Raw genomic sequence first — 27922 nt, 5'->3', positions numbered from 1 at the left:
ACATTGCGCGTTCTCTTCGGTGGCGAATAGATCTAAACAAGGCTCTCCCCATTGCCGAAAGAGGCCTTGCGCCACGTCCGAGTTCAGACGCCATTCGTGATCCATCATGCACCTGCGGCTGAGTTTGTCCGCCCTGGCGTTCATAGAGCCCGCCAGGTGTTGAACCACCAGGGTGATGCCCTAATGTTCTAGCCATGTCCAGAGGCGCAGAGCCTCCTGACATAGGGTCCAGGACACCACCCCGCCCTGGTTGCAATACCACATGGCGGTGGTGTTGTCCGTGAACACCTGCACTACACTTCCCCGGACAGACGGAAGGAATGCCTTCAGTGCAAGCCGGATCACCCACAGCTCCAATAGGCCGAATTCAAGCTATCCTGGCTGAAGAGGGGTGAAACCCCGAAAACGGTCCTAGGAGGCTTGCTTCCAGTCCAGGGAGGACCTGGCTTGGCAGTTAGGGCTGGACTGTTCCCATGAGGCACAGGGTCAAGACTGATTTGCATATGGCTGGGTTCAACTGAAACGGCATGGTGAGCAAAAAAACGATGGATTTAGGCCCAGATCTATGTACTGGGGTGAATGTATGACATTGTTCTGCATTCTGTCCATCAACTGTTGTTTTTGCATTTTTTTTTTGTATTTGTGCTACTTGAACGAGTTACTTACCTTCGGTAACCATGTATCTGGTAGAGACGATTCTAGCCGCTGACCCCTTCACGTAGAATTATCCCCACCCTGCCCGCACATAGACAACCTCCCATCCCTGTGCCCCGAAGGGAAGAACAGGCATAAACATCATGGCACACGTAGGAAGCCCACCCCCCTCATCCTGAGCAAGGAATGGGACCAGTCCCAAGACAGACAGGGACAACAAACCAGAAAGCCACCCCAACCTAGAGGGCAACCACCCAAAAGGACAAGGGCCAGAGGACCCTCAAACCAGAGGATAGCAATGGAAGGAAGGGAGGGGAGGGAGGACAAGGATAGAAGCAATACCCCCCAAACCTGGAGTAGCCAGAGCAGCAGGGCACCGGCGAACCGAAAACCCATCCTCCAAAGAACCAAGGGAGGAATGAACCGCCCCCAGACGGAGCCACCCGTCAAGAACAAGGAAGGCACTCACAGGAGACACAGCCCCCCACCTGGAGGCGAATACCGAAGACCAACCCAAGGGTCCTCGCAGAATAGGGGAGGAAGGGCGGGCCGTGAAGGAATCTGCGGCTAGAATTGTCTCTACCATATACATTGTTGCCAAAGGTAAGTAACTCGTACATCTGATAGAGACTACTAGCCGCAGATTCCTTCATGTAGAATAGATACCCTAGCAATATCCCCTGGGAAGGAGGGTCTGCGAAAGGACCCCACCAGTCAAACCAGAACAAAGGGCCCCACAGGGGACCAGATCCGTGGAAAAGGTAGAACCTTGCCCCTGCCAGGCCAAGGGAACCCCCACAAGCAGAACCCCACCGACCCCAAGGGGACGTAGGAGGGAAGGAAGGCTGAAGTGGCTCGTACACTCACAGCAGAGGAACCAAGGGCAAGGACGGAGAGGCCGAAGCACCCCCCTCCCCCACAAGGCAACATAGCTTCCGCCGAATGCCAAGACAGGAAGACGGAAGAAGAAGAAGTAGCCTAGAGGGCCCAAGGAAACCAAGGAGAAGAAGGCGAGCCCATTCCAGATGGAGAGCAGCCTGCCAGCCAGAACAATGCTGGCAGTCAAGGCCAGAATCAAGAACAGCCCGAGGCCCCAGTAAGACCAAGTAGGCAACGCCTGGCAAGGGTGAACACATGGACATCCCTGACCGCTGAACGGGAGCAGGGAGAGGAGGAGAGGCCTGGGCCACCACCACGAGTGGCCGCGCACACGACCTCAGGAAGCAAAAGCAACCTATGTAAACACCATGGAAAACAGGTACTCGAAGGAGACCAGAACCGTCCAGCAGAGAGCAAGTCATATGACAGCTACCATAACCCCACATAGGGCACGTGAACTCCCAATATATGGGAACCCTCTTTAGAAGAACTTCCGCAGCAGAGGAAGTAACAAATGAACCACGGGGAAAAAAAAAGCACCCCCGCTACAGGCTTGACAGCAGCCCATGCAAAGCAGAAGGCCTAATCTCAGGGCCAAGTCTGCGCAACAACTCCTGCAGAACTCACACACAACAACAAAGGGGCCGTCCAGCAGCCAACAATGCCAAAGTCCCACGGAAGGACGTAAACGGCCAGAAAAACATACTCCACAACCATAACCGTCAGCCTCAGAAGGCCCAGAGGCAACCCTAACTCAGAAGTCACTGAGTAGGGGATGGAGGAGGAGGAGGACGGAGCCCTGCCAAGAGCCTCTGGATGGCAGAGTCGGCCGGGGCATGAAACAACAGACTGACATCAAATGGGAGATCAATGAGCCTCTCCCGAATATTTTCAGGGAAGACGCCGTCCCGAAGCCAAGCAATGGCGACGGAGAGCGACTGAGGAAGACATGGCCAGGCACCGCGCCTCAGAGACGTCCAGAGCAGAGCGGAGAATAAACGCCGCAAGCTCCCGATCATCCAATGCATGGTGCCGCAAATCCACCTGAGCAGACTCCTGGGACGCTGCAGACCCCAGAGACTCCGGAGAATCCCACAAACAAGAGGAGGAGGTCCTACCCAGCACACAAAAGGTGTTAAGGGTCCGCAGGGCTGTGCTGGTCAAGGTGAAAATGTTGCGTCCCCAAGTGTCCAGCCAGCAGGCCTCTCTAGACGGCGGAGCCAACAGGGGCGGCAGGGAGGGAAAAGCAGTCCGCAGAAGGGGACTGGCGGCTGAGGTGTGAATGGACAGGCACGCCGGGTCACGCGGCGTTGGAAGGCGCTGATGCAGAAGATGCGGAGGCACTGGGTCCCCGAAGGCAGGACGCCTCCATGCCCCCGTCAAGGCAGAAAGGAGCAAACCTTCAAAGGGAAGCAAGATTTCCCTCCCACTACAGCCCTGGTGGAGGACCTCCAACAGATGGTCCGCCAGAAAGTGAGCCACCAGGTCACCCATGCGTAGGATGCCCACAGCCGGTTCCGGTTCCGGCGCTGGCCAAGATGGCCGCAACGGAGTGAGGCTCCCGGCTGCCGGACCCCTCAGCGCCGATCCTCCTCCACTGATGCCGTCCCAGGTCCTGGCTGCAGACCGGCGCGGGTGGAGGAACTGACGCACTACCCCCGGCCCGAGTTTTGAGACATCCGACGCCCCCGCGGTGGAGCTGGCCGGCCCGCGAGCCGCGCCGGCACCTGGCTGCCTCCTTCTGGTTCTGTGTGCGGCGCTGCCCGCTACGCGAGGCCCCGGCGCGCCACGAGGGGCACAGGCCCCACGCTTGCCACTGACTGACCTGCCCCTGCCGCTGATCACCGGCGCTCACCTGGCGGGAAAGGGGCCCTAGTCGGCGGGGGGATCGACCCGCATTCGCCTTGGCGGCGCTGGGCCGCCTGGAGGTCTGGACTGCCGCTGCTGCCTCTTGGGAGGTGGACCTCCTTGCCCGCCCCGCTGTGCCCCCCCTGGTGGGTCCCTGGCTGCTGGAATCCGGGAGAGCCCTACAGGAGCGCAGGCTCGTTGTTGGCAGCCTCACGCCCGGAGGAGCTGTGATCTGGGCCCCGGTTGGCGGTGACTTTGAGGTGAGCCGGGACGGGAGAAGCTGGAGGGGCGCTTCTTGGGGGTGGTGTAGCCCTCATCGGCGGGCAGGTCGGCCCGCGCACAGAGAGAGAGACCCAGGTCGGGGGGATCGGAACTGTCGCGTTGTGGCGGCTTGAGGGGGCCCCTTCCTGCCGCTTTTCCCTGGCGTAATCCCGGTAGGGTGCAGCACTTGGACTAATTGTTTCTTGTTGGCGCCAACCTGTGCTGGATGGGGTGGTGACCCCCTGCGCCCCCGAATCGCTGCCCCGGGACCACTGCTGGCGGGGGGGGGCCCCCCCCCTTCGAGCCCCTTCCTGCCCCCGGATCTAGGGGGGGCTGGGCTCTCGGCCCTGGTGTCTCCTGTTGCCCTGACCAGACGACGCCTCGGAGGCCCCCAGCAACCCACCGTTGGATAGCGGGTGACCGCTTTGGCTCGTGGCGCGCGCCGCGGTGACGGCGGCCTGGTCGGACCCTGACGAGGCGGTCGGGGGGTGCCTGTGCCCTTCCTCCTTGCCCCCGACCTCCTCCCTCGCTGGCCTGTGTGGAGCGGTGCCGCGTTCGTGGAGCGGGAGTCGCCTGCTGTCCTCCGGGCCCCCTCACGGATCGGACCCCTACTTCTTCGGTCCGCCATGGGCAAGGAGAGGGGATCCAAGTTGCCGGGTACGTCCCACCAGACGAGGATCGACCAGTTTGCCTGCTCGGACCCTCCGGGTGGGGGGGGGGCTTCGGCCCCGAATAAAGACTTGGCCGTCATCCTTCAGGCCATCGACGCCTCCCGCACCTCCCTGGAGGGGATGGTTGGCGAGGTGAAGGTCGACGTTGCGCTCCTACGGCAGGACCTCCGCAACGCCACGGCCCGCATTACGGAGGCGGAATCCCGGATTTCCACAGCGGAAGACGACATTCACTTGCTGCAAGACCAGGTCAGAGAACTCACCACCCACTCTAAAGAACTACACAGGCGGGCAGAGGACGCCGAAAATCGTGCCCGTCGTAACAACCTTCGCCTGGTGGGCTTTCCGGAAGGAGTGGAATCTGGCCGCGCCGATGATTTCCTCGAGCAATGGTTCAAGTCCTGGATGCCGGAGACCGGGCTGTCGACCTGGTTTGTGGTGGAGAGGGCGCACCGGTCTTTGGCGGCCAAACCTCCTGTGGGAGCTCCCCCGCGCCCGTTTATCCTCCGAATCCTCAACTTCAGAGACAGGGACGCTATCTTGCGGGAAGCGCGAGTGCGTGGCCCCTTGACCTTTGACAATCACACAATCATGATTTTTCCGGACTACACCCGGGAGGTCCAGGAGCAGCGCCGATCCTACACAGAGGTGAAGCAAAAGCTGCGCTCCCTGGGTCTTCAGTACCAGCTCCAATTCCCGGCCCGCCTCCGTGTTGTTTTCCAGGACAAGACTCTCTTCTTTGATACCCCTCGGGCAGCCTGGACCTGGCTCACGGAGGAGAAGCCTCTGCGCCATGCCGCGGCGACATCGCCCGCTACGGGGGCCCGGGGCAAGGAGGTGCTTGGAGCCCGACGGCCTCGGCGCAGGAAACGCACGCAGTCCCGGCTGCGCCGCGGAGGGGCGGTGGCCCGAACCAGGTCTGCCAATGCTTCTGAGAGGCGTGTGAGGGACTCTTCGGCCTCCTCTGGTGCATCATCTCACGTGGCTGGGGGTCCCCGGCGCCGCCTGTCGCCCGGACCGGGGGGATCTCCCGCCCCCCTCACCATACAATCTGACTTGTCTGACCTCTCCCGTAGTCCCGCCATGTAACTTGCTGACTGAGCCAAATCTCTACGGGGAGGGGTGATTGCCTTATTTGATGGTGGGGTGGAGGGGGTTTCCACTCCTACGCTTTCTTACAACTACCTGGGACGTATCATTGAAATCCGTTCTTCTGGAGGGGTCCACTACGTTCTCCACAACCGAGCATCTAGGCTTGGGGTCTCGTACCTGTTGGGTTGTTCGGGCGACAGATGCTTCCGTTTTTGAAGTGTAGGGTGGGGGGTGGGGGTCTGGGGTTGGGGGTTTGTTGGCCGTTTCTTCTTAAGGGACTGTTTTGTTTGGGTTGGTTTTGGTTTTCTTTGGGCGTCTGTTACTACACCACACTCGACACACTGCTGCGCCTCACCTTGCATTCATTCATGCGCGCCTTGCTGCCGCCTGCCTTCACGCGTGGTCCATCGCCCCTCCCTGGTGGAGGACCCGTGGTCCTGGCTTCTTCTGGCCGCTTCCTTTCTGGCATACTCTGTTCCCCTCGCTCCCATGGATGACCTCCCCTCCAAAGCGCTTATGCGCATCCTGTCATGGAACGTGAATGGCCTATTAGACAGACTCAAACGCACTGCAGTCCTTAAATATGCTCACCGTAACGAGATCGACGTGCTCCTTCTTCAGGAGACCCACTTGCTAGGCGAGAGGTGTCCCTTCTTGGCCAGATACGGGTACGATCGGGTGTGGCACTCTGGGTTCTCCCGCGGGTCTCGGGGGGTCGCCGTCCTGCTGCGCCGTTCTGTTCCCTTTGTCTTTACCCGGGTGGCCCGTGACCCCCAGGGGATGGGGATCGCAGTCTGTGGCACACTGGAAGGTCGGCCGCTTACCTTTCTTTCGCTCTACGCGCCACCCACCGGGTTGACCCAAGCTTTATCCCATGCCGCGTCCCTGCTGGCCGCTCTACCGCCGGGTGCTGTGGTTCTGGGTGGGGACTTCAACGCTGTCTCTGCCCCGTTGCTTGACTCTTCTGGACCGGTCTCGACGCCCCGCGCCGCGCGGGCTAAACAGCTGGTGGGGTGGGCGGAGGCTCAGGGCTTGTGCGACGCCTGGCGTATCTGGCATCCGCGCGCGCGGCAATACACCCACACCTCGGCCGCTCACCACACTCATGCGCGGATCGACGCAATCTTTGTCCCGTCCACCGAGTGTGCGGGCATCCAAGATGTCCGCATTCTTCCTAGAGGGATATCTGATCATTCCCCTGTCCTCCTGGGTCTGGGGCCCCCGCCCCACGGGGCCCGTCAAATGTGGCGCTTCAACGCCTGGTTTCTCCGTGATAAGAAACTCTGCAAAGAGGTAGGGTCCGCGCTGGCGCAGTACTTTAATGACAACGATGGATCTGTCTCCTCGGCGGGCACCCTCTGGGAGGCGGGTAAAGCCACCATCAGGGGGGCGGCCAAGGCGTTGGTGGTGCGGCACCGCCAGACGCAGCTTCAGCAACTTACTGCTTGCGAGGCTCGGGCGTTACGTTTGGAGCAGTCTCTGTCCGCGGATGGGGATCCGACCGTAGATCGTCAACTGCGGCTTCTGCGGGACGAGATTCACCAACGGTCAATGGATGCGGCCAAGCTCCTCTGGCGGTCCTCGGTGGCGAGGGTCTACGGGTGGGGGGACAAGAATGGGGCTCTGCTGCACCGGCTGGTTACCTACCCCGGGGCGTCGCGCATCATACCGGCGGTCACTGATTCAGAAGGCCAGCTTCAGTCCACTTCCGTGGCCATGGCCAACGCCTTCGCTCAATACTATGCTCAACTATACCGGGCCCGGGCGTCGGATTTGTCTCTAGCCTCGCTGCTGGCAACTCACAATTTCAAACTGCCTTGTCTTCGGCCCAGTGACCGGGAGAGTCTGGAGGTGCCCATCTCTCTGGAGGAGATTGGGGAGGCAATTGGGCGCACGTCGGCGGGGAAGACCCCGGGACCGGATGGATTCCCGCAAGAACTTTACGCCGCCTACAAGGACCTCCTGATCCCCCGGTTGAGCGCCCTTTACGCCGATGCGATTGAACGCGGTTCCTTCCGCCCAGAGGCCGATATGGCCACGATTGTGGTCCTGCCCAAGTCCGCGCCGCCCTCCTGCGATAGGTCAGCGTACCGACCGATCTCTCTCATCAACACGGACATCAAACTCTACGCGGCGGTCCTGGCACAGAGGCTTCGGCCCTTTCTGCCCCACCTGGTGCACCCGGACCAATGTGGCTTCATGCCGGACCGCGGTACTCGCCATTGCCTCCGTCGACTTCACGTGGCCCTGGCTCATCGCCACCGCATATCCCCATATCTTACCCTTCTACTTGCCGACTTTGAGAAGGCGTTTGATTCGGTTGGGTGGTCCTACCTATTTGAGGTCCTGACTCATATGGGTTTCGGCCCCAAATTTGTCGGAATGGTGCGGGTCCTCTACGCGCGCCCTCGTGCTCGAGTGCTAGTTAACGGGGCGTTGTCGACGCCGTTTCGGATCGGTCGGGGGACGCGGCAGGGATGCCCACTGTCGCCTCTCCTCTTTGCCCTCGCTATGGAACCCCTTGCTGCCCTGGTCCGCACAGACCCTGTTCTTCGGGGCTGGGAGTGGCCGGGTCTTGCGCCCGACAGAATAGCCCTTTATGCGGACGACGTGTTATTGTATCTCAGCGACCCGGCGCGATCTGGTCCCCGTGCCCTCCATCTCTTGGGCCTTTTTGGCCGCGTGTCTGGCCTCTTCTTAAACTCGCACAAATCGGTCCTTGTGCCTCTGCACCCCTCTCGGGAATGCTTTGACTGGCAGGACAGGATTCCCCTTCGCCGGCTGTCCTTTAAATACCTGGGCATTTGGGTCTCTCTGCTCCCGGAACTGAGCTGGGCCCTCAATGTGGCTCCCCTGGTCAAGAAGGCCAAGGCTGACCTGACGCGCTGGCAACCGCTCCCGCTCAATCCGCTGGGGAGGGTGGCACTCTACAAAATGATGATCCTTCCCCGGTTCCTGTACATCTTACAAAACACCCCCGTGTCCTTTCCGCGGCCTTGGTTCCGCGAGCTGGACGGACTGGCGACTCGATTCCTCTGGGGCGGTGGACGGCCGCGGCTGGCCTTGTCGACGTGTCGCCTACCCACCTTTGATGGAGGGTTGGGTATGACCAATCTATACCTCTACTATTTGGCCACTCGCCTTCTCGTCATTCACGATTGGTTCGGAGGGGGATGGTCCGACCCGGCCTATAGGTTGGAACTAGCCGATTTGGGGTTTCCCTGCATTTTAGATCGCCTGTACGGAGCTCCCATCCCCTCTTCTTGCCCCGGAATCACTAGGGCGGTTTTCCTGGCCTGGCGAGCGGCGCTTCGCCATACCCGGTGGACTGGGCGGCTGACTCGCGCCACTCCCCTTTGGCACGGGATGCTGTTGCGGGACGTTACTGCCCTGGAAGGCTTTAGGTCATGGGACCTGCTCGGCATCTCCCAATTGGGGGACGTCTGGCGGGGGGGGCGCATGTGCTCATACGCAGAGCTACAGGAACGCTTCTCCCTTCACACGTCACAGTTTTATAGGTACCTCCAGCTGCGCCATGCCATACGCACTTATACTCCTTTAGATGTTCGACTGCCAGACCACAGTCCCCCTGAAGCTCAGGTCTTGCTGGGTAACCTGGGGAGGGGGGGTATCTCCCGTATACACCGCTCACTTATTAACAATACCCCCGCGGTTCGGGATGGCTTGAGAGAGAGATGGGAGGGCTGGGTGGGGCCCTTGGACGAGGTGGACTGGAGGGACGCCCTAATGGCCCCCCGGCTGGTGACGGCCTCGGCCAAGTTGCGGCTGATTCAGATATACTACCTCCATACTGCATATCTCACACCGGCACGTCTACACCGAGCGGGCCTCTCTGTCACCGCATCTTGCCCCCGCTGTGGCTTTGACCCGGCCGACTTTATCCATATGGTGTGGTCCTGTCCGGACCTGAGAGATTATTGGAGGGGCATAGAGGCCGACCTCACGGAGGTGTTGGGTTGGGAGGTACCACATAACCCTAGGCACACCCTGCTGGGCATCACGGACGGTCTACAAGGCACTCGTGCAGAGAAACTGTTCCTTATGACGGCCTTCATGGTGGCAAAGAGAGACATTGCAGCGGCATGGAAACACCCACGGCCGCCCACTTTGGCTAAATGGAGTGCTGGTGTGGACTGGTGCGCGGCCCAGGAACGTACTCTTTATCAGGCGAGGGGCTGTCCTAAGAAATACCGTAGGGTATGGGGGAAGTGGTTGGGCAATATACTGTGATTGGGTGCTTTGGGGGTAGGGGTGGGGGGCAGGGCTCGGGTGGGGACGAGGGGGGGCATGCTTTCAACCTGTGTGAATGTATAGTGGTGGTTGTCAGGCGCAAGGTTTTAATACTGTGTTTTTCAAAATCTCCAATAAAAATTGTTTATCAAAAAAGGATGCCCACAGCCATGGACACCACGTGAGCGAAGGCTGTACCCGCATCCGTAGGGCCCTCCGGTGGAGAAAGCAGCTCCTCTGTGGGCGACGGCTGCAAACTAAGGTGGCCGTCCCCGAGGCCAAGCGGGGCGGGCAAGGGCCAGACTTGGAAGTCAGGAGGAGACGTAGAATGAGGGACCTGCCGCTCTTCCGACGAACACCCCTGCCTCAGGAAGGGCGGGGAGCCACCCTTTGATGCCGGTGAAAAGGACACCACACGGCGACCAGTCTACGGGGAGGAAGATACCAATATGCAGCCTGGCTCTGGAGAAGAAGGAACGTCTGAAGACGAATCCGCAGTACGACCCCTGCGCAGAGCCGTAGAGTCCGCTGCTTGAGGCAGAACACCGACACCATCCGGCATCGCCAGGCAAGGGACCTCCAAGTCACCCCGCACCGGAGACTGGAGCGGGGATATGAGTAGAGCTGGAGCCGCACCGGCCCCGGAGGGGCACCAGGACGGTGTCGGCCCAACCACCGCCGAGGCAACCCCCTGTGTGGGGGAACGGGAAGGGCCCGTATCCCTCTGCTGGCCGGGGCCCAGAAGGAGTCGAAGGTCGCCCGGCAACCCCGGTGGCAGCGCCGGGGACAATGCAACCTCCGACTCGCCCTCCAATGAGGCAGCCACCTGTGAGGAAGAACAAGAGGGGCCCGGAGAGGGACGAGGGGTCCGACCTCGACCCGGAGCGGGACAAGAAGAGTCCACCGACCCCTGCGACTCCGCACGGTCCAGCTGCTGCCGACGCCGTAGCGGCTTCACCTCTGCCTTAGACAAGACCACCCTGCCAAGGGACCGAGAGGGGCTCGGGGATGCGACTCGAGCCCCAGCGACCTCCCGCGACACCACGGGGGCTCGGGTCGCATCAGCCTTGCCGCAAACCCATGCCGTGGCCTGAAGGAGGTGCCCCAGAGGAGCCGCACCCCAACAGCACCACATCCTCCAAGCCTGGATCCGACCCAGTCGGCGCCGGGGCCGGAGCCACCGGCAGCACCGCGGAGGGCCCTGCGCAAGGCGAGGGATCCGCCGATGCCCCAGGAGAGGAAGGAGGAGGAGACGTCAGCGAGGCCTCCAAAGCCGCCGCGCAAGTCTCCATCTGGACTCTCGATGCCCCAACACCAGGAAACGGTGGATAGGACGACACGGGGGGCCGCATCACCTGCGCAGAGCCCACACCCCCGGTAGGCCGGAAACCAGCTCCCGGGGACGAACAAGGACACTTACCCACCGGGGAGCGACGCTCACGTGACATCGGAAAAAGGCGAGGACGACGACCACGGCTGGACCTGAAGCTGTCCGCCGAAGCAGACCAAGGGGAGGACGTCGACCTGGAGAGACGCGCCAAGAAAACTTTCAGTCGGGGCTCCCGCCGCGACTACGGCTTCTACTTTTGGCATGCCGCACAATCAGAGGTGCCGTGATCCTCCCCCAAACACCACATGCAAATGAGGTGAGGGTCCATCACCGAAATAAGACACCAACAAAACGTGCAAGTTTTAAGGCCCGAAGGCATTCGCACACTGTCCCACCAAAAAAGAATGGAAGACAGGGGGCCTTATACAGGCCTGCAGCAATGAACGGATCTGCGTTGCACGCGGAAGAGGAAAAAACTGACGTGGGCGCGTCAGGGCGGCTCTTATGTGACCTCGCTGACGTCACGTACGCGGACGATGCCTGGGCGGAGTCGCGTGACGTCGCCCGGCCCCCGGCACGCAGGGATGCTGTGGCAAAAAGTTTCCAGATCCAGTCTCACGCCTGGGGATAATTCGACGTGAAGGAATCTGCGGCTAGTAGTCTCGATCAGATACCTGTTTTTATTGCTAAGTATTGTGTGCATTGTTTATTTCTACAGGTAGGAGATATCTGTATGTGTTAGTGAGTGTCTTCAAATAAATACATATTTTTATAAATAAACTGGGTGGTTCTTTTTCACTTAATCTATACCAATAAGATTTTGTTCTGATAAAACAAGCTGCTTTACACACCTTCTGGACTAAGCCTGAAGGCTGTTCTCCACAGCTACCACTTAGAGAGCTTCCGAAGGCATCTGACACCACAAAAATCACCATAAGGATTGTGTGGATTAGTGCAGGTAGCACATAAGTGTGCACCATATACTAAGCCAGCTTCTCAAAAAGTGTAACAATAAATGTGTACATTTTAATTACTATCCAAGCCATGTTTCTCTATTCTGCTCTTAGTGAAAAAAGTATTTAAATGAATTTTCACTACACTGTTGGCAGTGTTTGCAGATGTATTTGGAAGTGTAAATCAGATGATATAAAGATAAAATATTTGTTGCAAACTACTGGGAAAATGTTTATGCTTCATGAATACGTGATGCATGTCTTCTATATCTGCTATGGGCAGCACAATTTGGTAAAGATGGTTGTATTGCCAAAATGTTTACACCTATCATACTTGTTAACTTTATTTTTTCAGCAGAGCATTTTTCAGAGGATAGCCTTGGGCACAAGATGTTTTGTTTGGGGGTCTGGTTTTTGTATTTCTCCAAAGTTTCTCCTAAAAGAGTGATAGGGAATCTCCCCTCCTAAATGTAAGATTTATTTCTGGACATATCTGTTCCAAACGATTCATTCTGAAGTTAATGAATGTGTGTATTTATGGATTTTTCTACTAGTTTTATTTTGAACACCCCAGTGTTATTGTGATATATGGATTTCATCGATAGTAAACATGTGCAATTGCTTACAGGAATGTATAAGCTTTGGTTGAATAGTCTATGTACTTTTTGCTACCTTAAAGTACTGTTTACACAAACATTAATGGACAATCTACCACTGATGGATAATATTTCTGGGCACTAGGAGCAATACTTGGCAGACCACAGCACTGTTTATAGTAGTTCAATTGGTGGATGATGGGAGATTTAACTCATTTGAGGATCTTTAGACCTATTTGTTTTCAATGTACAGTTTCTTAAAATATCTTAAATTGGGATTTTCATATGCAAGAGAATGAGAGAGATTTGAACATTATGCCTTTTCTCCCATTCAAGTAACACTGAACACTTGGACCCACCATATGCCCAATGCTGTAGGTAAACTATTCTTCAGCAATCTGCAACAGAGGACACTAAAGAGAAGACAGCATAGATAAAACTGTACTACTAGTCAAACTCGTTTTTTGGAATGGCTGGCAGAATATGAGTTTCAATTTAGATTCAACAAGGTTGCAGTTTACATAAAAATGTAAATTCTTCCCTCATTGGCTTAGTGCGGTTTTAACTTCATCCAAAACTTAGTTCACACCCTACCTACATGTATTTAACAAACAGTAGACATTATAAATTAGATATTTTACCCATCTTCCAATCCTGGCTGAAGGTAAAGGTGTGCATGGACAGGCCTGAGTCGCTGAATGACATGAATGCACAGACGTTGGAACATCTACACAAGGGAATATGTAGAAATAATATTGAGCATTGTAATGCACAATCAAAAACTGAGTATTTGCTTATTTGACTGTTACTTCATAAACATGGTAAAGAGGCATTCAAAGAGGTTGAAAAATGAACAAGATCTCAAAGAACTTGAATCAAATGGCATTTATTTTAAACAACATACACAAAGATTGGATTTCACTTACAAAATCATACATTTTCTAAAACATAACACTAGTTACTGAGTCCAAAATAAGCAAGAACTGGTGCATTAGGTTACAGTGATACTTGCATTGACAGACAAAACTGTCTATGATTTTTTAAGCCATTACTGGTACATAACACCACGCTTCACATGTGTGAGTTCTTAAAGAACAAGTTATTTATCTTCTGTAACGATTTATCTGTAAGAAACATTAGTTAGTTAGATTCCTCACCTTATAATATCCCCAGGCGTCAGGCTGGATCCGGAAAGATTTTTCGCTAGCAATAGCCCTTGCGCGTCGCTAGGCGGCGTCTGCGGCTCTGCGTCCGTCGTCGGCGTCGTGCGCCGGAATGACGTCGTCGGAGTACTTAGACGCCGCCCTCGCACGCTGACGTCAGTTCTTGTACATAGCTTTCCGCGCCAGGAACGCAGAGCCATGCAAGAGACCGACACTGGTGCCAAAAAAGTCTAGGGCCCTGAAAAGGATAACCTTAACCCTAGATGTCGGCTCGCAGAACGGGGAGGATGGGTGGGTCGGTGAGGAATCTAACTAACTAATGTGTCTTACAGATACATCGTTACCGAAGGTAAGTAACTTGTTCATCTGAAAGGAACACGTTAGTTAGATTCCTCACCTTAGAATAGAAACCCCAGCAATAACAACCCCGGTGGTGGGTCTGCAAACCAAGATCACACCAGAAAGTCCTGGAGAAAAGAACGGCCAAAGAAGCCGTCTCTCCGGACTTGGCTGTCCAGGCAATAATGCTTGGCAAACATGAGCAGCGAGACCCAGGTTGCTGCCTGACAAATGTCCTGCAAGGGGACTCCCCGACCCAGGGCAATCGTCGCCGCCGTGGCCCGAGTGGAATGGGCCCTCAGCCCAAGAGGAGGTTCCTTTTTAGGTAAGGAGTAACAAGCTTTGATGCACAAAATAACCCACCGAGAGATGGTCCGCTTGTGCACCACCCACCCCTTTTTGGCGCCCACGTAGAGTTGGTCATCCACCCGGAACTGTTTTGTGCGCACGGAGAGCGCACGTTTTGGGTCCAGACGGTGGAGCCGCTCTTCCTCTTTCGAGGAATGCGGAGGCGGCGTAACAAACTGCCCGATGTGAAAGGCAGTCACAACCTTAGGAAGGAAGAAAGGGCAAGTGCGGAGCACAACCTTGTCCGGATGAATAGAAAGGAAAGGAGGCTTAGAAGAGAGAGCCTGGAGCTCACTCACCCTTCTAGCAGAGGTGATGGCTACCAGGAAAGCAGTATTAAGCGTCAAGAGACGAAGAGGACAATTATGAAGTGGCTCAAATGGAGCGCACATCAGATATGTCAAAACAAGATTCCAATCCCACTGAGGCATTACGAAAGGGACAGGAGGAAACATGTGAGTAATGCCCTTAAGGAATCGAGAAACAACAGAGGGATTTGAAGAGAGAAGGCTGATCAGGAAGCCGAAGGAAGGCAGAAATAGCAGAAAGATAACCTTTAAGAGTGCCCAGAGCAGAGCCCTGCTGGGCCAAAGAAAGAAGGAAGAGGAGAACCTCAGAAAGAGGGGCGGAAAGGGGATCCACAGCCTTTGCTGTGCACCATGCCACAAATTTGTTCCACCTACAGGCGTATACCGTTTTAGTAGAGGGACGCCTGGCTGCCAGAATCACATCGCAGACTTCAGGAGGCAAGTCAAATGGCATCAACTGTCGCCGCTCAATCTGCACGTATGAAGGTGGAGACTGGACAGGTTCGGGTAGAGGACCGTCCCCTGCTGCTGCGACAGAAGGTCCTCCTGAAGAGGCAGTCATATCGGGGGATCGATTGACAGACTGAGTAGCTCGGGATACCAGTACCTTCGTGCCCAATCCAGAGCCACCAAGATGACTTGGGCCTGGTCGCGCCTGATCTTCTTCAGCACTCTAGGCAGAAGTGGTATAGGCGGAAAGGCGTACAACAGACTGCAACGCCACTCTCGACGAAAAGCGTCTCTGAGCGAGTGCCGCCTTGGAAACTCCAACGCGCAGAACTGCTGACATTGCGCGTTCTCTTCGGTGGCGAATAGATCTAACCAAGGCTCTCCCCACTGCTGAAAGAGGCCTTGCGCCACGTCCGAGTTGAGACGCCATTCGTGATCCATCATGCACCGGCGGCTGAGTTCGTCTGCTCTGGCGTTCAGAGAGCTCGCCAGATGTTGAACGTCCAGGGTGATGACCTGATGTTCCAGCCATATCCAGAGGCGCAGAGCCTCCTGACAAAGGGTCCACGACCCCACCCCGCCCTGTTTGTTGCAATACCACATGGCAGTGGTGTTGTCCGTGAACACCTGCACCACACTTCCCCGACAACGGGAAGGAATGCCTTCAGTGCAAGTCGGATCGCTCTCAGCTCCAAAAGGTTCATATGGAGCCGAGACTCCGCCGGAGACCAGAGTCCTCTGATCTCCGCCTCCCGCATGTGGCCCCCCCATCCCAGGAGAGACGCATCCGTCACCACTACGTGCTCCGGGTGGGGTAGGGAGAGGGATCTGCCGCTGACCGAATCGCGGTTCGAGAGCCACCACTGCAACTGTTTTGCAGTGCCCTCCTAGATCAAGACATGGTCGGACAGGTTGCCCCGATGCTGGGCCCACTGAAACTTCAGATCCCACTGCAGAGCCCGCATTCGCCACCTGGCGTGATGTACTAACAGGATGCAGGAGGCCATCAGACCCAGAAGCCGCAGCACGAACCTGACCGAAACCCGGGATAGAGGCTGAAAGATGGGAATCAGAGCCTGAATATCCCGGACCCGCTGCTCCGGAGGATAAGCCCGGAACTGCGCTGAGTCCAGAACCGCCCCAATGAAAAGGAGCTTCTGGGAGAGACTCAGATGCGACTTCGGCATGTTGATGGAGAACCCCAGCAAATGCAGGAGGTCGGCCGTAGTCTGGAGGTGGGAGACGACCTGCTGGGGCGAGCCCGCCTTCAACAGCCAGTCGTCGAGATAGGGGAAGACTGGAACCCCTGATCTGTGCAGATGAGCTGCGACCAATGCCATCACTTTCGTGAACACCCGAGGGGCACTGGTGAGGCCGAAGGGGAGCACCGTGAACTGAAAATTCTGCTGACCCACCGTGAACCGCAGATAACTCCGGTGGGCCAGCAGGACGGGAATGTGAAAATAAGCGTCCTGCAAGTCCAACGCTACCATCCAGTCTCCTGGATCCAGGGCAGCAAGAACCTGAGCTAGGGTAAGCATCTTGAACTTCTCCTTCCGGAGGAAGGCGTTGACGCTCCTGAGGTCCAAGATAGGACTGTAGGCCCCCTTTGCCCTTCTTGGGAATCAGAAAGTAGTGGGAATAGCAACCACGACCGACTTCTGGACCAGGAACGTGCTCGACGGCCCCCTTGGCCAAGAGGGCTGCAACTTCCTCCTGTAGAAGATTCAAGTGATCCCCCGACATGCAGTGGCACTGCGGTGGCATGGCTGGAGGGGTCGTCTCGAAGGGGAGGGAGTAGCCCCTTCGGACGATTTTCAGCACCCACCTGTCCGACGTGATGGAACGCCAGTGGAGCAGGTGATGGCGAACTCTGCCTCCCACTGGCGTGGAATGGGCCTGAAAGCACAGACTAGGAGGCGGATGCTGCCAGGGTTGATGTTGACTGACCGGCACGATGACCCCCGGTACTGCCTCGGCGGAATCCACATCCGCGACCGCGTGCAGGTTGGATCTGCGGCCGGTGGCTAGGCGGACGTGACGGGGCGCCCCTTCCTTGGCCACGAAAGGCGGAAGTTTGCGGTCGCGGCCCCGAGAGGCCCAAGGACTTGGCCGCAGCCCGGGAGTCCTTGAAGCGCACCAGCGCACTATCCGCCTTCTCGACAAAAAGGCGAGTGCCATCAAAGGGCATATCCATGAGGGTGCGCTGGACATCCCCTGAGAAAGACGTGGACCGCAGCCAGGAGTGGCGGCGGAGGGCCACCGTGGTTGACATCGCCCTACCCAGCGAGTTCGTAGTGTCTAGTCCACATCGAATAGCATGTCGTGCTGCATCCTGCCCGTCGGCAAGAGCCTCGGCGAGCCGCATCCGGGCCTCCTCCGGACACTGGGGCAGCACGTCCTCCACCGTATCCCACAGAGAGTGGGAATAACGGTCCAAGAGGCAAGCGGTGTTCAAGGACCGCAGTCCCAAACTAAGGGAAGAGAACAGCTTCTTACAGAACTGCTCTAGCCTCTTGGATTCCCGATCCGGGGGAGCGGACGGGAAGGAGGATTGGGAAGTAGAGGCCTGGATAACCAGGCTCTCGGGCCTGGGATGTTGGGACAGAAAACTGGGGTCACCCGGAGTAGGGCGGTGGGGCTGGGCCACGTTCCGATCCACAGGAGGTACTGTGGAGGGCTTGGACCAGGTGCCCTTCAGAACGTCCTCTAGTGCCTCATTGAACTGCAGCAGAGACTTACTGACGGTTGAAGCACTTCAGTGAGGAGGTTAGTTCTCACGGCCACAGCAGGCAGCTCCAGCCCAAGGGCTTTGGCCGCCTTGCGCAGCACCACTGAAAATGCAGCACCTTCCTCCGAAGCCACAGTTGGAGGAGAGTTGAAACCAGTGTCCGGGGAGGTGTCCAGACCACTGGCATCCCCAGCTCATCTGCCCAGTCCTGAGATAAGATGGCCTGCATAGCCAGAGGGTCCTTAGACCCCTCCCAGTCGCCCCCGTCATCCGATTCCTGATAAACAGGGGGAATAATCGGAGCCGGACGGTAGATGAAATTGTCATCCATCCGCGTCGGCTGCGGCGCCAGGCCCAGACTGAACCGGGGAACGGCGTCGTCCGTAGACGGCGCCGGGGTTGGAACCGGTGTTGGCGCCGGCGGAGGAGGCGTTGTGAGGTCGACCGACACCGATTGAGTTCCAGGCCTGGATCCCACGGTGACCTGCGGCATCGGGACCGAAGTCGACGACGGGGCCGGAGCCGCCGGCTCGCTAGGTAGCCCAGTCGAGCCTGCGGGGCCCGAAGGCGTGCCGGCAGGAGTCGACGACGGAGCCAGGCCCCTCATGGCCGAGAGGAAGGCACTGATCTCCGCCGGAGTCGCGTCAGTCCCAGGGACCGGTGGGTGGTACCACCCGGACCCTCGACCGAGTCGCGCGACCGGCGAGGGGCGTCCGAAGAGCGGTGTCGCCTCTTGGACTTCTTAGCATGCTTCGACTTACCCGAAGACTTCGATCCCGATGAGCGGTGGTGGTGGCTGCGGCTCCGCAACCGGTCCTTCGACCTCCTCCTGGACCGGGACCGTGAACGGCGCGGAGCCGAGTGTCGGAGCTCGAGAAGCTTACGGGACCGCTCCCGCCTAGCCTTCGAGGTCAAGGCCTGGCAGTCGAGGCACAACTCTGCATCGTGGTCGGCCCCCAGGCAGTAAAGGCACCGGCGGTTGTGGTCCGTCACCAACATCAGTCGATGACAGAAGTCACAGGCTTTAAAACCAGGCATCCTACCGGCACCAGTTCGAATAGAGTAGACAAAAGAGTCCAAACAGTTTTAGTCAAAAAGTGACTAAAGGGGTAAGCTCTTCCCCGATCGGCGCTTTCTGGCGCGGAAAAAAGAAGAACTGACGTCAGCGCGAGGGCGGCGTCTAAGTACTCCGACGACGTCATTCCGGCGCACGACGATGGACGCGGAGCCGCAGACGACGCCTAGCGACACGCAAGGGGTATTGCTGATGAAAAATCTTTCCGGATCCAGCCTGACGCCTGGGGATATTGTAAGGTGAGGAATCTAACTAACGTGTTTCTTTCAGATCACCATCACAATCTGCACCTTCTATATTGAGTCTCTCTAATCTTAATTGGTTAAAAGAATGCACAAATCTATTAAATAAAACATATTAGTAGACAAAGTGAAAAAGAAACATTCCACATATGTGTGGATAACTCTGTTTCAAAATGTGGAGAAACTGTAATTTAGCAAAGTGCATCTGTCGGGACATATCAAAAGTGGAAAATAGCAAGGCTGTTTTAATAACATTTTATTTTCAATAAAAATAATTCACACTTAACCAAGAGACAGATCTTAAATGTATTCATCTAAAAAGCCGCAAAAGTAGATAGACATTTACAAAAAAACTATTAAAATAAATAATATCCAAATTAAAACATGATTACATCAAAGATATATAAAAAGATCACGGTTAAAATGTTAAAAATAGGCAAGTGAAAAACGCAAACCAGAGACTAAAAAACTAAGTTAAAATAGCAAGGAACTGATATATTTAACAATCGAGCGCAAGAATGCTGACAGAGGTATAGATGTGCAATTCGCAAAGCATTTAGAGAAACCCAAAGCAGGGATACATTTAGTAAAACCACATTCTTTTAGCAAAGTGACAAGACAGCACTTACACATAGGTTTGCAAAATGTGTAAAAACATGAAGGGTAACTAAGTTTGAAAGAATTCATCACATGGGCAACAAAAAGCAGTGTATAGGTAGATCCATCTATTGGGGATGATAACTGAACATATATAATTTCCATTCTGAAATGGCAGGGTAAAAATTATTCCCAGATATTAGACACCACTAATAAACAGAACTCTATAGTTGTTCACCTAAAAAAAAAGAAGTGGAAAAAAAAGCCTTCTTCACCCGTGTCTTGTTTCTCTGGCACATAGAAACTGGGTCTACAAAACTGATTTGGTCTGCCCAGGTCCTTACAAAATGATTTTAAATACACGAACCACATAATTTTACGCCATCTATTCATGTTCATACAATCAGCAATTACGGCGCGATTGAGAGGTGGGTGGATTCATCCAGACAGAGCCACAATAAAACAGGGGCATACTAAATTATGTACTCAATGTTCCAGGGGCCAAGTTCCTTGTGACAAGGAAAGAGTGCAATGCCTTGAGGGAGACCCAAAAGACAACAACAAAAGCGACTCTCTTCTAACTGCTTAGAGTTAGTTTTCTATAAAGCCATATTGCAGCTTCATAACAGAGAATGGGTTCCACTTTTCGGGATCTCGATGGATCGCTTTACTAACTTTGCAGCAAAGTTAAAAATCACACCAGTGGCTGTGAGAATAGTGTATGCCTCTAGCTAAGTGGCAGAGTCCAATTTACAGGCAGGATAAACATCAAAGAAAACTGACTAACCCTGCCTATTGCTGCGTATTTTCTCAACAGGGGTCTAGACTTGGTAAATTTGAGCCACTTATCATAAAAAAGGTTTTGGAAGAACAAGTCATTTACCTTCGATAACGGATTAACCGCCAGAGACAATATCTAACTGCAAATTCTTTACCTTTGAATTCCCAAGGCACCAGGTTGGATTTGGAAACTTTTGTGTGAGCAGTAATCCTGCGTGCCTTCGGGTTGCTCCGTTTCGCTGTGCATGACGTCTTCTGCGTCGGTTAGGACGTCGTGGTCACCTATATAGGCGCACGGACATCAGTTACTTTCCACGCCAGGAGCACAGAGTCATGAAGTGAACTGACTTGTGTGTCTGTGTGTGTGTGTGTCACATCTAGGGACTTTAAAAGGTAGCAACCCTAGCGCTATGAAAGGAGTCTGCAGAGCGGGGAGGCATGGGTGGGTCCGTAAGAAATCTGCGGCTAGATATTGTCTCTACCAGATAATGCCTTACCAAAGGTAAGTAACTTGTTCATATAATAAAGACATTGAGATACAGATTCTTTACCTCTGAGTAAATAACCAAGCCATACAATACCTGGCGGTAGGCTGCAGACAAATTTTCACACTAAAAAATCCTGCAGGACAGAACAGGTGAATTTCTGGTCCTTATGGACCTGAAATTCCAGGCAGTAATGCTTGGCAAACGTGTGCCGAGACGCCCATGTTGCTGCCTGACAGATATTCAGGACTGGGAAACCCTGAGTCAACACCTTGGTCGCAGCCTTCCCCCTGGTAGAATGAGCTCAAAAGCCCTCAGGGGCTGCTTCATAGCCAGTGCGTAGCAGATCTTAATGCAGAGAATGACCCAATGAGAAATGGTCCATTTCTGCACTGCCCAACTTCTGTTTTTTTAGCTCGCTTATAACCCACATAGAGTTGGTCATCCACTTGGAACTCTTTTGTGCAATCAAGGTAGAACAACAACACTTTTTTGGGTCCAGACGGTGGAGACGCTCCTCTTTCTTACAGGGATGCAAGGGAGTAAAAAAGGTGGGCAGCGTGGTTGACTGACCCAGATGAAACCGGGTCACTACTTTCGGCAAGAATGAAGCCCAGGTTCGAAGCACCACTTTATCCACATAAGTCATCATACAGGGACGCTTGCATGATAATGCCTGCAATTCACTCACACTCCGGGCAGATGTTATCACCATCAAAAGGCTGTTTTGATGGTAAGCAGCCAGAGGGGACACTTAAGTAAAAGCTCGAAAGGAGCACACATAAGGAAGGTGAGAACCAAATTAAGGTCCCACTGCGGCGTGACAAAGGGCATAGGTGGAAACATAGGTATTAGCCCTTTCAAGAACCTATTTGCAATAGGGGACTTGAACAAAGAGGGTTGGTCCAACACCCACAAGAAAGCAGACACAGCAGAAAGATTACCCTTGAGAGTACCAAAAGCAGAGCCCTGCTGGACAAGGGTAAGAATGAAAAGAAGAATAGCAGATCGAGAATCAATAGACCTTTCTGTACAATTTTCTTTTTTTTAATTGCCAACAGCTGGCGTATACCATCTTAGTGGAAGGCCGCCTAGCCACCACAATAACAAAGCAAGCAAAAGGATATGATTGACGGAGCGCTGAAACTTTTCAGACACTCACCCCCAGTCACAGATCTGGGTTGAATCGATCATCGTTCTTTAGCTCACTTCGCCACCCCAGTTGAGATGGACCGGAAACAAGCTTTCTGGGACAGGTTTCGGGGAAACACCACTCATCAGACGCGTGACTGAGTGAGGCACTTTTAAAAACTTCCTTTTAGAGATCGTATTTTAGCAATCATTTTAATCTTTCTTCTTTGTAATTGCACTGACACCGTTACGCTGAGCACTGGCATTTAGCCCTTACCTGACACTGCACCATCCTCCTTCCGGCAGCTTCCAACCGCCCCGCTCCCAGGTCCACCACAGGTCTTCCCGATTGCGTGGAAGGAGCACGTGGCAATTAGGAGCTAATTTCCGGGAGGAGGCAGTGGGCGGAGCGCACGGTCAGCAGCCTTGCTGCTGAAACTACTTCAAACAATGGCTTTAGCGACATGTAGCGGACACGCGCAGAGCGCACGCCAAAGGCAAGCCCGTCTGTGCCCGTAGGCGTCCGGAACACAACCAGCGCCAGCTATTCTGCTCAAATTTGCACAGGTATTGAGATATCGCCAAAAGTATTAAAAAGCTTCAACACTAGCAAAAAATTTAGCTGCCAATTTTCTCCGGATAAAGTTAAAGGACCCCTCTCTTGCCGGGACTGCAGAACAGGGTTCATATTCACGGACACCTGCCTCAAACACACAGATGCTTAAGTCTTAGCATCTAGCATTTCACCGCTCAAAGGGGGACTGATCAATGCAAGATCACTTTGTAAACACTCGCAAGACATTAGAGAGTGGATTATCAATTTACAGCTCGACTTCCTCATCATCACTGAACCCTGGCTTAAGGAATGGTGTAACCCAGACATTGTTGAAGCTCACCCTCCCTATTACACCATTCGTAGGAAACACAGATGAAATGAGAGGAGGGGGGCTGGCCATCATCTTCCAGGACTCTCTACAATGTACGATTTTTGACCTCCACTCCTTGAAGGGAGCAGAAAGCCTAGGCCTCTGCTTCAAAATGAATGCCTCATTCTCCTTTTCAGGAGGCTTAATTTATCGCCCTCTTGGACCCAGTTTTGATTTTCTAGATTCACTGGGAGAAACTCTAAACCATCTTATGCTCAGATACGCTAATTTTACTCTTAGGTGACTTTAATCTAAATTTAGAATGTAGAAACGAGCCAGGAGGGAGCAATTTTCTTGAAATTGCAATATCACTTGGAATGCACCAACAAACAAGTTACTTACATTCGGTAATGCTTTTTCTGGTGGATACAGTATCTGCCTGTGGATTCCTCACCTTGTGAATATCCCCTGCGCCAGCATTCCACTGAATTTTTTCCCCAGCTCTCCACCCCGACGTGGACGTCATAATACCTCGGCTCTGCTCGCGACTCCGTATGACGTCACCGGAGCCGGAAGAGAGCCACGTCGGCGTGATGACGTCAGTTCCGCCCATTTTTTCCGTGCCTCCGAGGCGAACAGGTGGACCGACAACAGATTCAAAGTATACACAGTATACAACATTCGAACAAATATACATAGTACATATACAAAAGGAAAGCTAAATAACATAAGCATTTCCTATAAATGTACCAGATAGAAAGAAACAATGTAAAACAACGTGTCAAACAAGGCATACATAAAGGTATACAAAGGTGGACAACGGGGAGGCGGGTGGGTCAGTGAGGAATCCACAGGCAGAAACTGTATCCACCAGAAAAAGCGTTATCGAAGGTAAGTAACTTGTTCTTCTGATGGATACATCTGCCAGTGGATTCCTCACCTTGTGAATAGATTCCCACAGCAGTCCCACTCCTGGAGGAGGGTGTCCACCTTCCTATACCAAAAAGTCCTGCAAGACAGAGAGCACAAAGTGGTCCTCTCTCCTCATCTCAGAGTCTAAGCAATAATGCTTTGCGAAAATATGGAGGGAGGCCCAAGTCGCGGCCTTACAAATGTCTGCAACCGGAACACCCCTGGCCAAAGCAGAGGTGGAAGACTTAGCTGTAGTTGAATGAGCTCTAATACCCTTAGGAGGAACCTTACCAGCAAGGGCGTAGCAGATCTTGATGGTTAGGATGATCCACCTGGACAGAGTGCGCTTGTGCACAGCTTTGCCTTTAGAGTGTCCAATATAGCCCACGAAGAGCTGATCTTCCAAGAGAAAATCCTTTGTTCTGTCCAAATAAAAGCTCACTGCTCTTTTAGTGTCCAAGCGATTAAGTCTCTCCTCCTCCTTGGAAGGGTGAGGGGGGAGGATAAAATACAGGGAGAGTAATGGACTGCCCCAGATGAAAGGGAGTAACTACCTTGGGTAGGAAAGCAGCCCTGGTCCTGAGGACCATCCTTTCAGCATGTAAGGATAAAAACGGGGGTTTCGAACTAAGAGCTTGAAGCTCACTCACCATCCTTGCTGAGGTTATGGCTGCAAGAAAGACCGTTTTAAAAGACAACAGTCTCAAAGGACAGCTATGAAGGGGCTCAAAAGGGGACCCCATCAAAAAAGTTAAGACAAGATTAAGGTCCCACTGTGGCATTACAAAGGGAGTAGGTGGAAACCTGTTAGTAAGACCTTTGATAAATCTTAAACCAATAGGAGACTTAAATAACGACGGATGATCTGGAAGACACAGAAAAGCCGATAAGGCTGATAAATAGACCTTAACCGTGGCCACAGCACAACCTTGCTGAGCCAAGGAAAAAGCAAACTGAAGCATATTGGAAAGATGGGTTTTTAAAGGGTCAATGGATCTCTCTCCACACCATTTTACAAACTTAGACCACCTGTAGGAGTAGATAGACTTGGTGGAGTGTCGCCTGGCCAATAAAATAACATCCACCACATCAGGCGGGAGAGAGAAAGAACTCAGGTTGCCTCGTTCAATCTCCAGGCATGAAGGTGCAGGCTCTGGAGGTGGGGGTGTAGAACCTGCCCCTCCGACTGCGAGAGGAGGTCTGCCCTGAGAGAGAAACGGAGCGGAGGGTGTGATGAAAGGTGAAGTAGATCTGTGTACCACACTCTTCTTGGCCAATCCGGGGTGATCAATATAACTTGGGCCCGGTCTTGGCGAATCTTCCTCAGAACCAGAAGAATAAAGGGTATGGGAGGAAACGCATAAAGAAGTTGGGAGCCCCAACTCAACTGAAACACGTCCCCCAACGCCCCCTGCATCAGAAACTGGAGACTGCAGAATGACAGGCACTGCGCGTTCTCGAGAGTGGCAAAAAGGTCCACCCGAGGAGTCCCCCACGTCCGGAAAATGTGCTGAACTACCTCTGAATGAAGCCTCCACTTGTGGTCAGCGGAAAACTGTCGACTGAGACTGTCCGCACGCATGTTCAGCACCCCGGCCAGATGATTCCCCATCAAGCCTATCCGATGGTCCTGAGCCCAGGATCAGAGTCGCAAGGCCTCTCTGCAGAGACGGTACTACCCTACTCCTATCTGCTTGTTGACATACCACATCGCAGTAGTGTTGGCCGTCAGGACTTGTACCGACTGACCGCAAAGGGAAGGGAGGAAGGCCTTGAGCGCCAAACGTATTGCCCGCAATTCTAGAAGATTGATATGAGACAATCTTTCCTCTGGAGACCAAAGACCCTTGATCTCCAGATCCCCCAGATGAGCACCCCACCCTAGGGTGGAGGCATCCGATATCACTGTGGCCACCATAGGAGGAAGATGAAAGGGCTTTCCTTGAGACAGGTTGCCCTTCACGCTCCACCAAGAGAGATCCACCGCAGCTTCTCTGGAGATCCTGATCGACTCCCTGAGATCTCCGTTGTGCTGATACCACTGCCTGAGGAGACACAAATGGAGTGCCCTCATGTGCCAGCGTGCATGGTTGACCAACAGAATGCAGGAGGCGAACAGACCGAGCAGGCGAAGGATCTTCAGAGCTGGAACAACCGCCCCATTGTGGAATAAAGGGATAATCTCCTGAAAGTCGAGAACTCTTTGTGGAGGAGGAAATGCTCGACACACAGTAGTGTCCAGTACCGCCCCTATGAACAGTTTGCGCTAGGAGGGCACCAGATGAGATTTGGGCACATTGATGGAAAAACCCAAGTTGAATAACAGCTGAGATGTTACCTGCAGATGACGTTGCACCATCCCTGGGGACTCTGCTTTCAGAAGCCAGTCGTCCAGATAGGGGGAAAACCGGAATCCCCGACCTCCTGAGATGGGCAGCCACCACCGCCATCACCTTGGTGAAGCCTCGAGGTGCAGTAGTAAGACCAAAAGGGAGAACTGCAAACTAGTAGTGTTGCGACCCAACCGTAAAACGGAGATCCTTCCTGTGCAACTTCAGGATTGGGATGTGGAAATACGCATCCTGCAAGTCGATCGACACCATCCAGTCTTCTTGCTGCAACGTTAGAAGAACCTGTGCAAGGGTTAGCATCTTGAATTTCTCCTGTTTCAGATAAAAATTCAAGACTCCGAGGTCCAGGATTGGACACAATCTGCCGTCCTTTTTGGGAATCAGGAAATACCGGGAGTAGCATCCCTGACCCTTTTCCTGCTCTGGAACCACCTCTATCGCACCTTTTTGTAGCAATGCAATAACATCCTTCTGCAGAAGATGCAGAGGTTCCTCTGAGCAAAAACCTTGGGAAGGAGGGTAAGGGGGAGGAAATTCCCGAAAGGGAAGGGCGTACCCATTCTCCACAAGGTTTAAAACCCAAATGTCCGTCGTGACGGATTTCCAACCTCGCAGAAAGTCGGACACCCGACCCCCAACAGGTCTCACATGATCCAGGATGGGGGATCTAGGGCGGCTTCCCTGTAGCTTCATTGGGAGCAGAGGATGCTGAAGAGGAGGAGGGATTGCGACCAGAACCACGCCGACCCCTTTGTCTTCCTCTATATGTTCTATAGAGAGGATTTTGCTGCTGCTGAGGTTGACAGTAGGACCGAAAGGATGACCTCCCAAATCCTCTATACTTCCTGAAGCCAAACCCTTTTGACTGCGTCTGCAAACCTTAAGATTTCGCAGTAGCTCTGCTATCCTTAAATCTTTGCAGGGCGGAATCTGCATTTTCCCCAAAAAGCCTTTCCCCATCAAAGGGTAAGTCGACTAAAGTGGCCTGAACATCAGCAGAGAAGCCGGAAGAACGAAGCCAAGCCTGCCTTCTAGTGGCTATAGAAGATCCCATAATCTTAGCCACGGAATCAGCCGTATCTAGGCCCGACTGAATAACTTGCCTAGCGGCAGCTTGAGTGTCTGCAAAATCTTCCATAAAAGGGCTCTTTTCCTCATCAGGCAGTTTAGGGGCCAAATGCGTCACAGAGTCCATCAAAGCATGAACGTAGCGGCCCAATAAGCAAGTGGCATTCGTTGATTTAAGCGCCATACTTCCAGAAGAGAAGACCTTTTTAGCTGACTGTTCGATCTTCTTAGAGTCCCTGTCAGCTGGAGCCTGATGAAAAGCACTTGAAGATTGTTTCGAACAGGATGCCTGCACTACAAGACTCTCTGGAGAAGGGTGCGAGGAAAGGAAACTCGGATCCCCCGGAGCCACTCTATACCTCCTCGCCACAGTTCTGGAAACCGCAGGTGAAGAAAGTGGCTTGCGGCAAACGAACAAGTTACTTACCTTCGGTAACGCTTTTTCTGGTGGATACAGTATCTGCCTGGGGATTCCTCACCTTGTGAATATCCCTTGCGCCAGCAACATTTGGAAACTTTTGGAGCAGTCCACGCCGATGAG

The 27922-nt window shown here is 54.0% G+C and overlaps 1 protein-coding gene across 1 annotated transcript in view; it reads right to left on the bottom strand.

Moving 5' to 3' along the window:
• The window catches only part of USP34 (ubiquitin specific peptidase 34), a 2509780-nt gene that overhangs the window by 805134 nt on the left and 1676724 nt on the right, over positions 1 to 27922 (bottom strand). The window contains exon 58 of the mRNA XM_085612349.1: positions 13177 to 13262. Coding sequence (XP_085468475.1) covers positions 13177 to 13262 — 86 coding nt within the window. The remainder of the gene's footprint in view (positions 1 to 13176; positions 13263 to 27922) is intronic.

Source organism: Triturus cristatus, chromosome 6 (assembly GCF_964204655.1).
Source record: "Triturus cristatus chromosome 6, aTriCri1.1, whole genome shotgun sequence".
NCBI classification, from domain to species: Eukaryota; Metazoa; Chordata; class Amphibia; order Caudata; family Salamandridae; genus Triturus; species Triturus cristatus.
The sequence above is the reverse complement of the archived record's forward strand: the minus strand, read 5'-3'. Positions and strand labels throughout refer to the sequence as shown.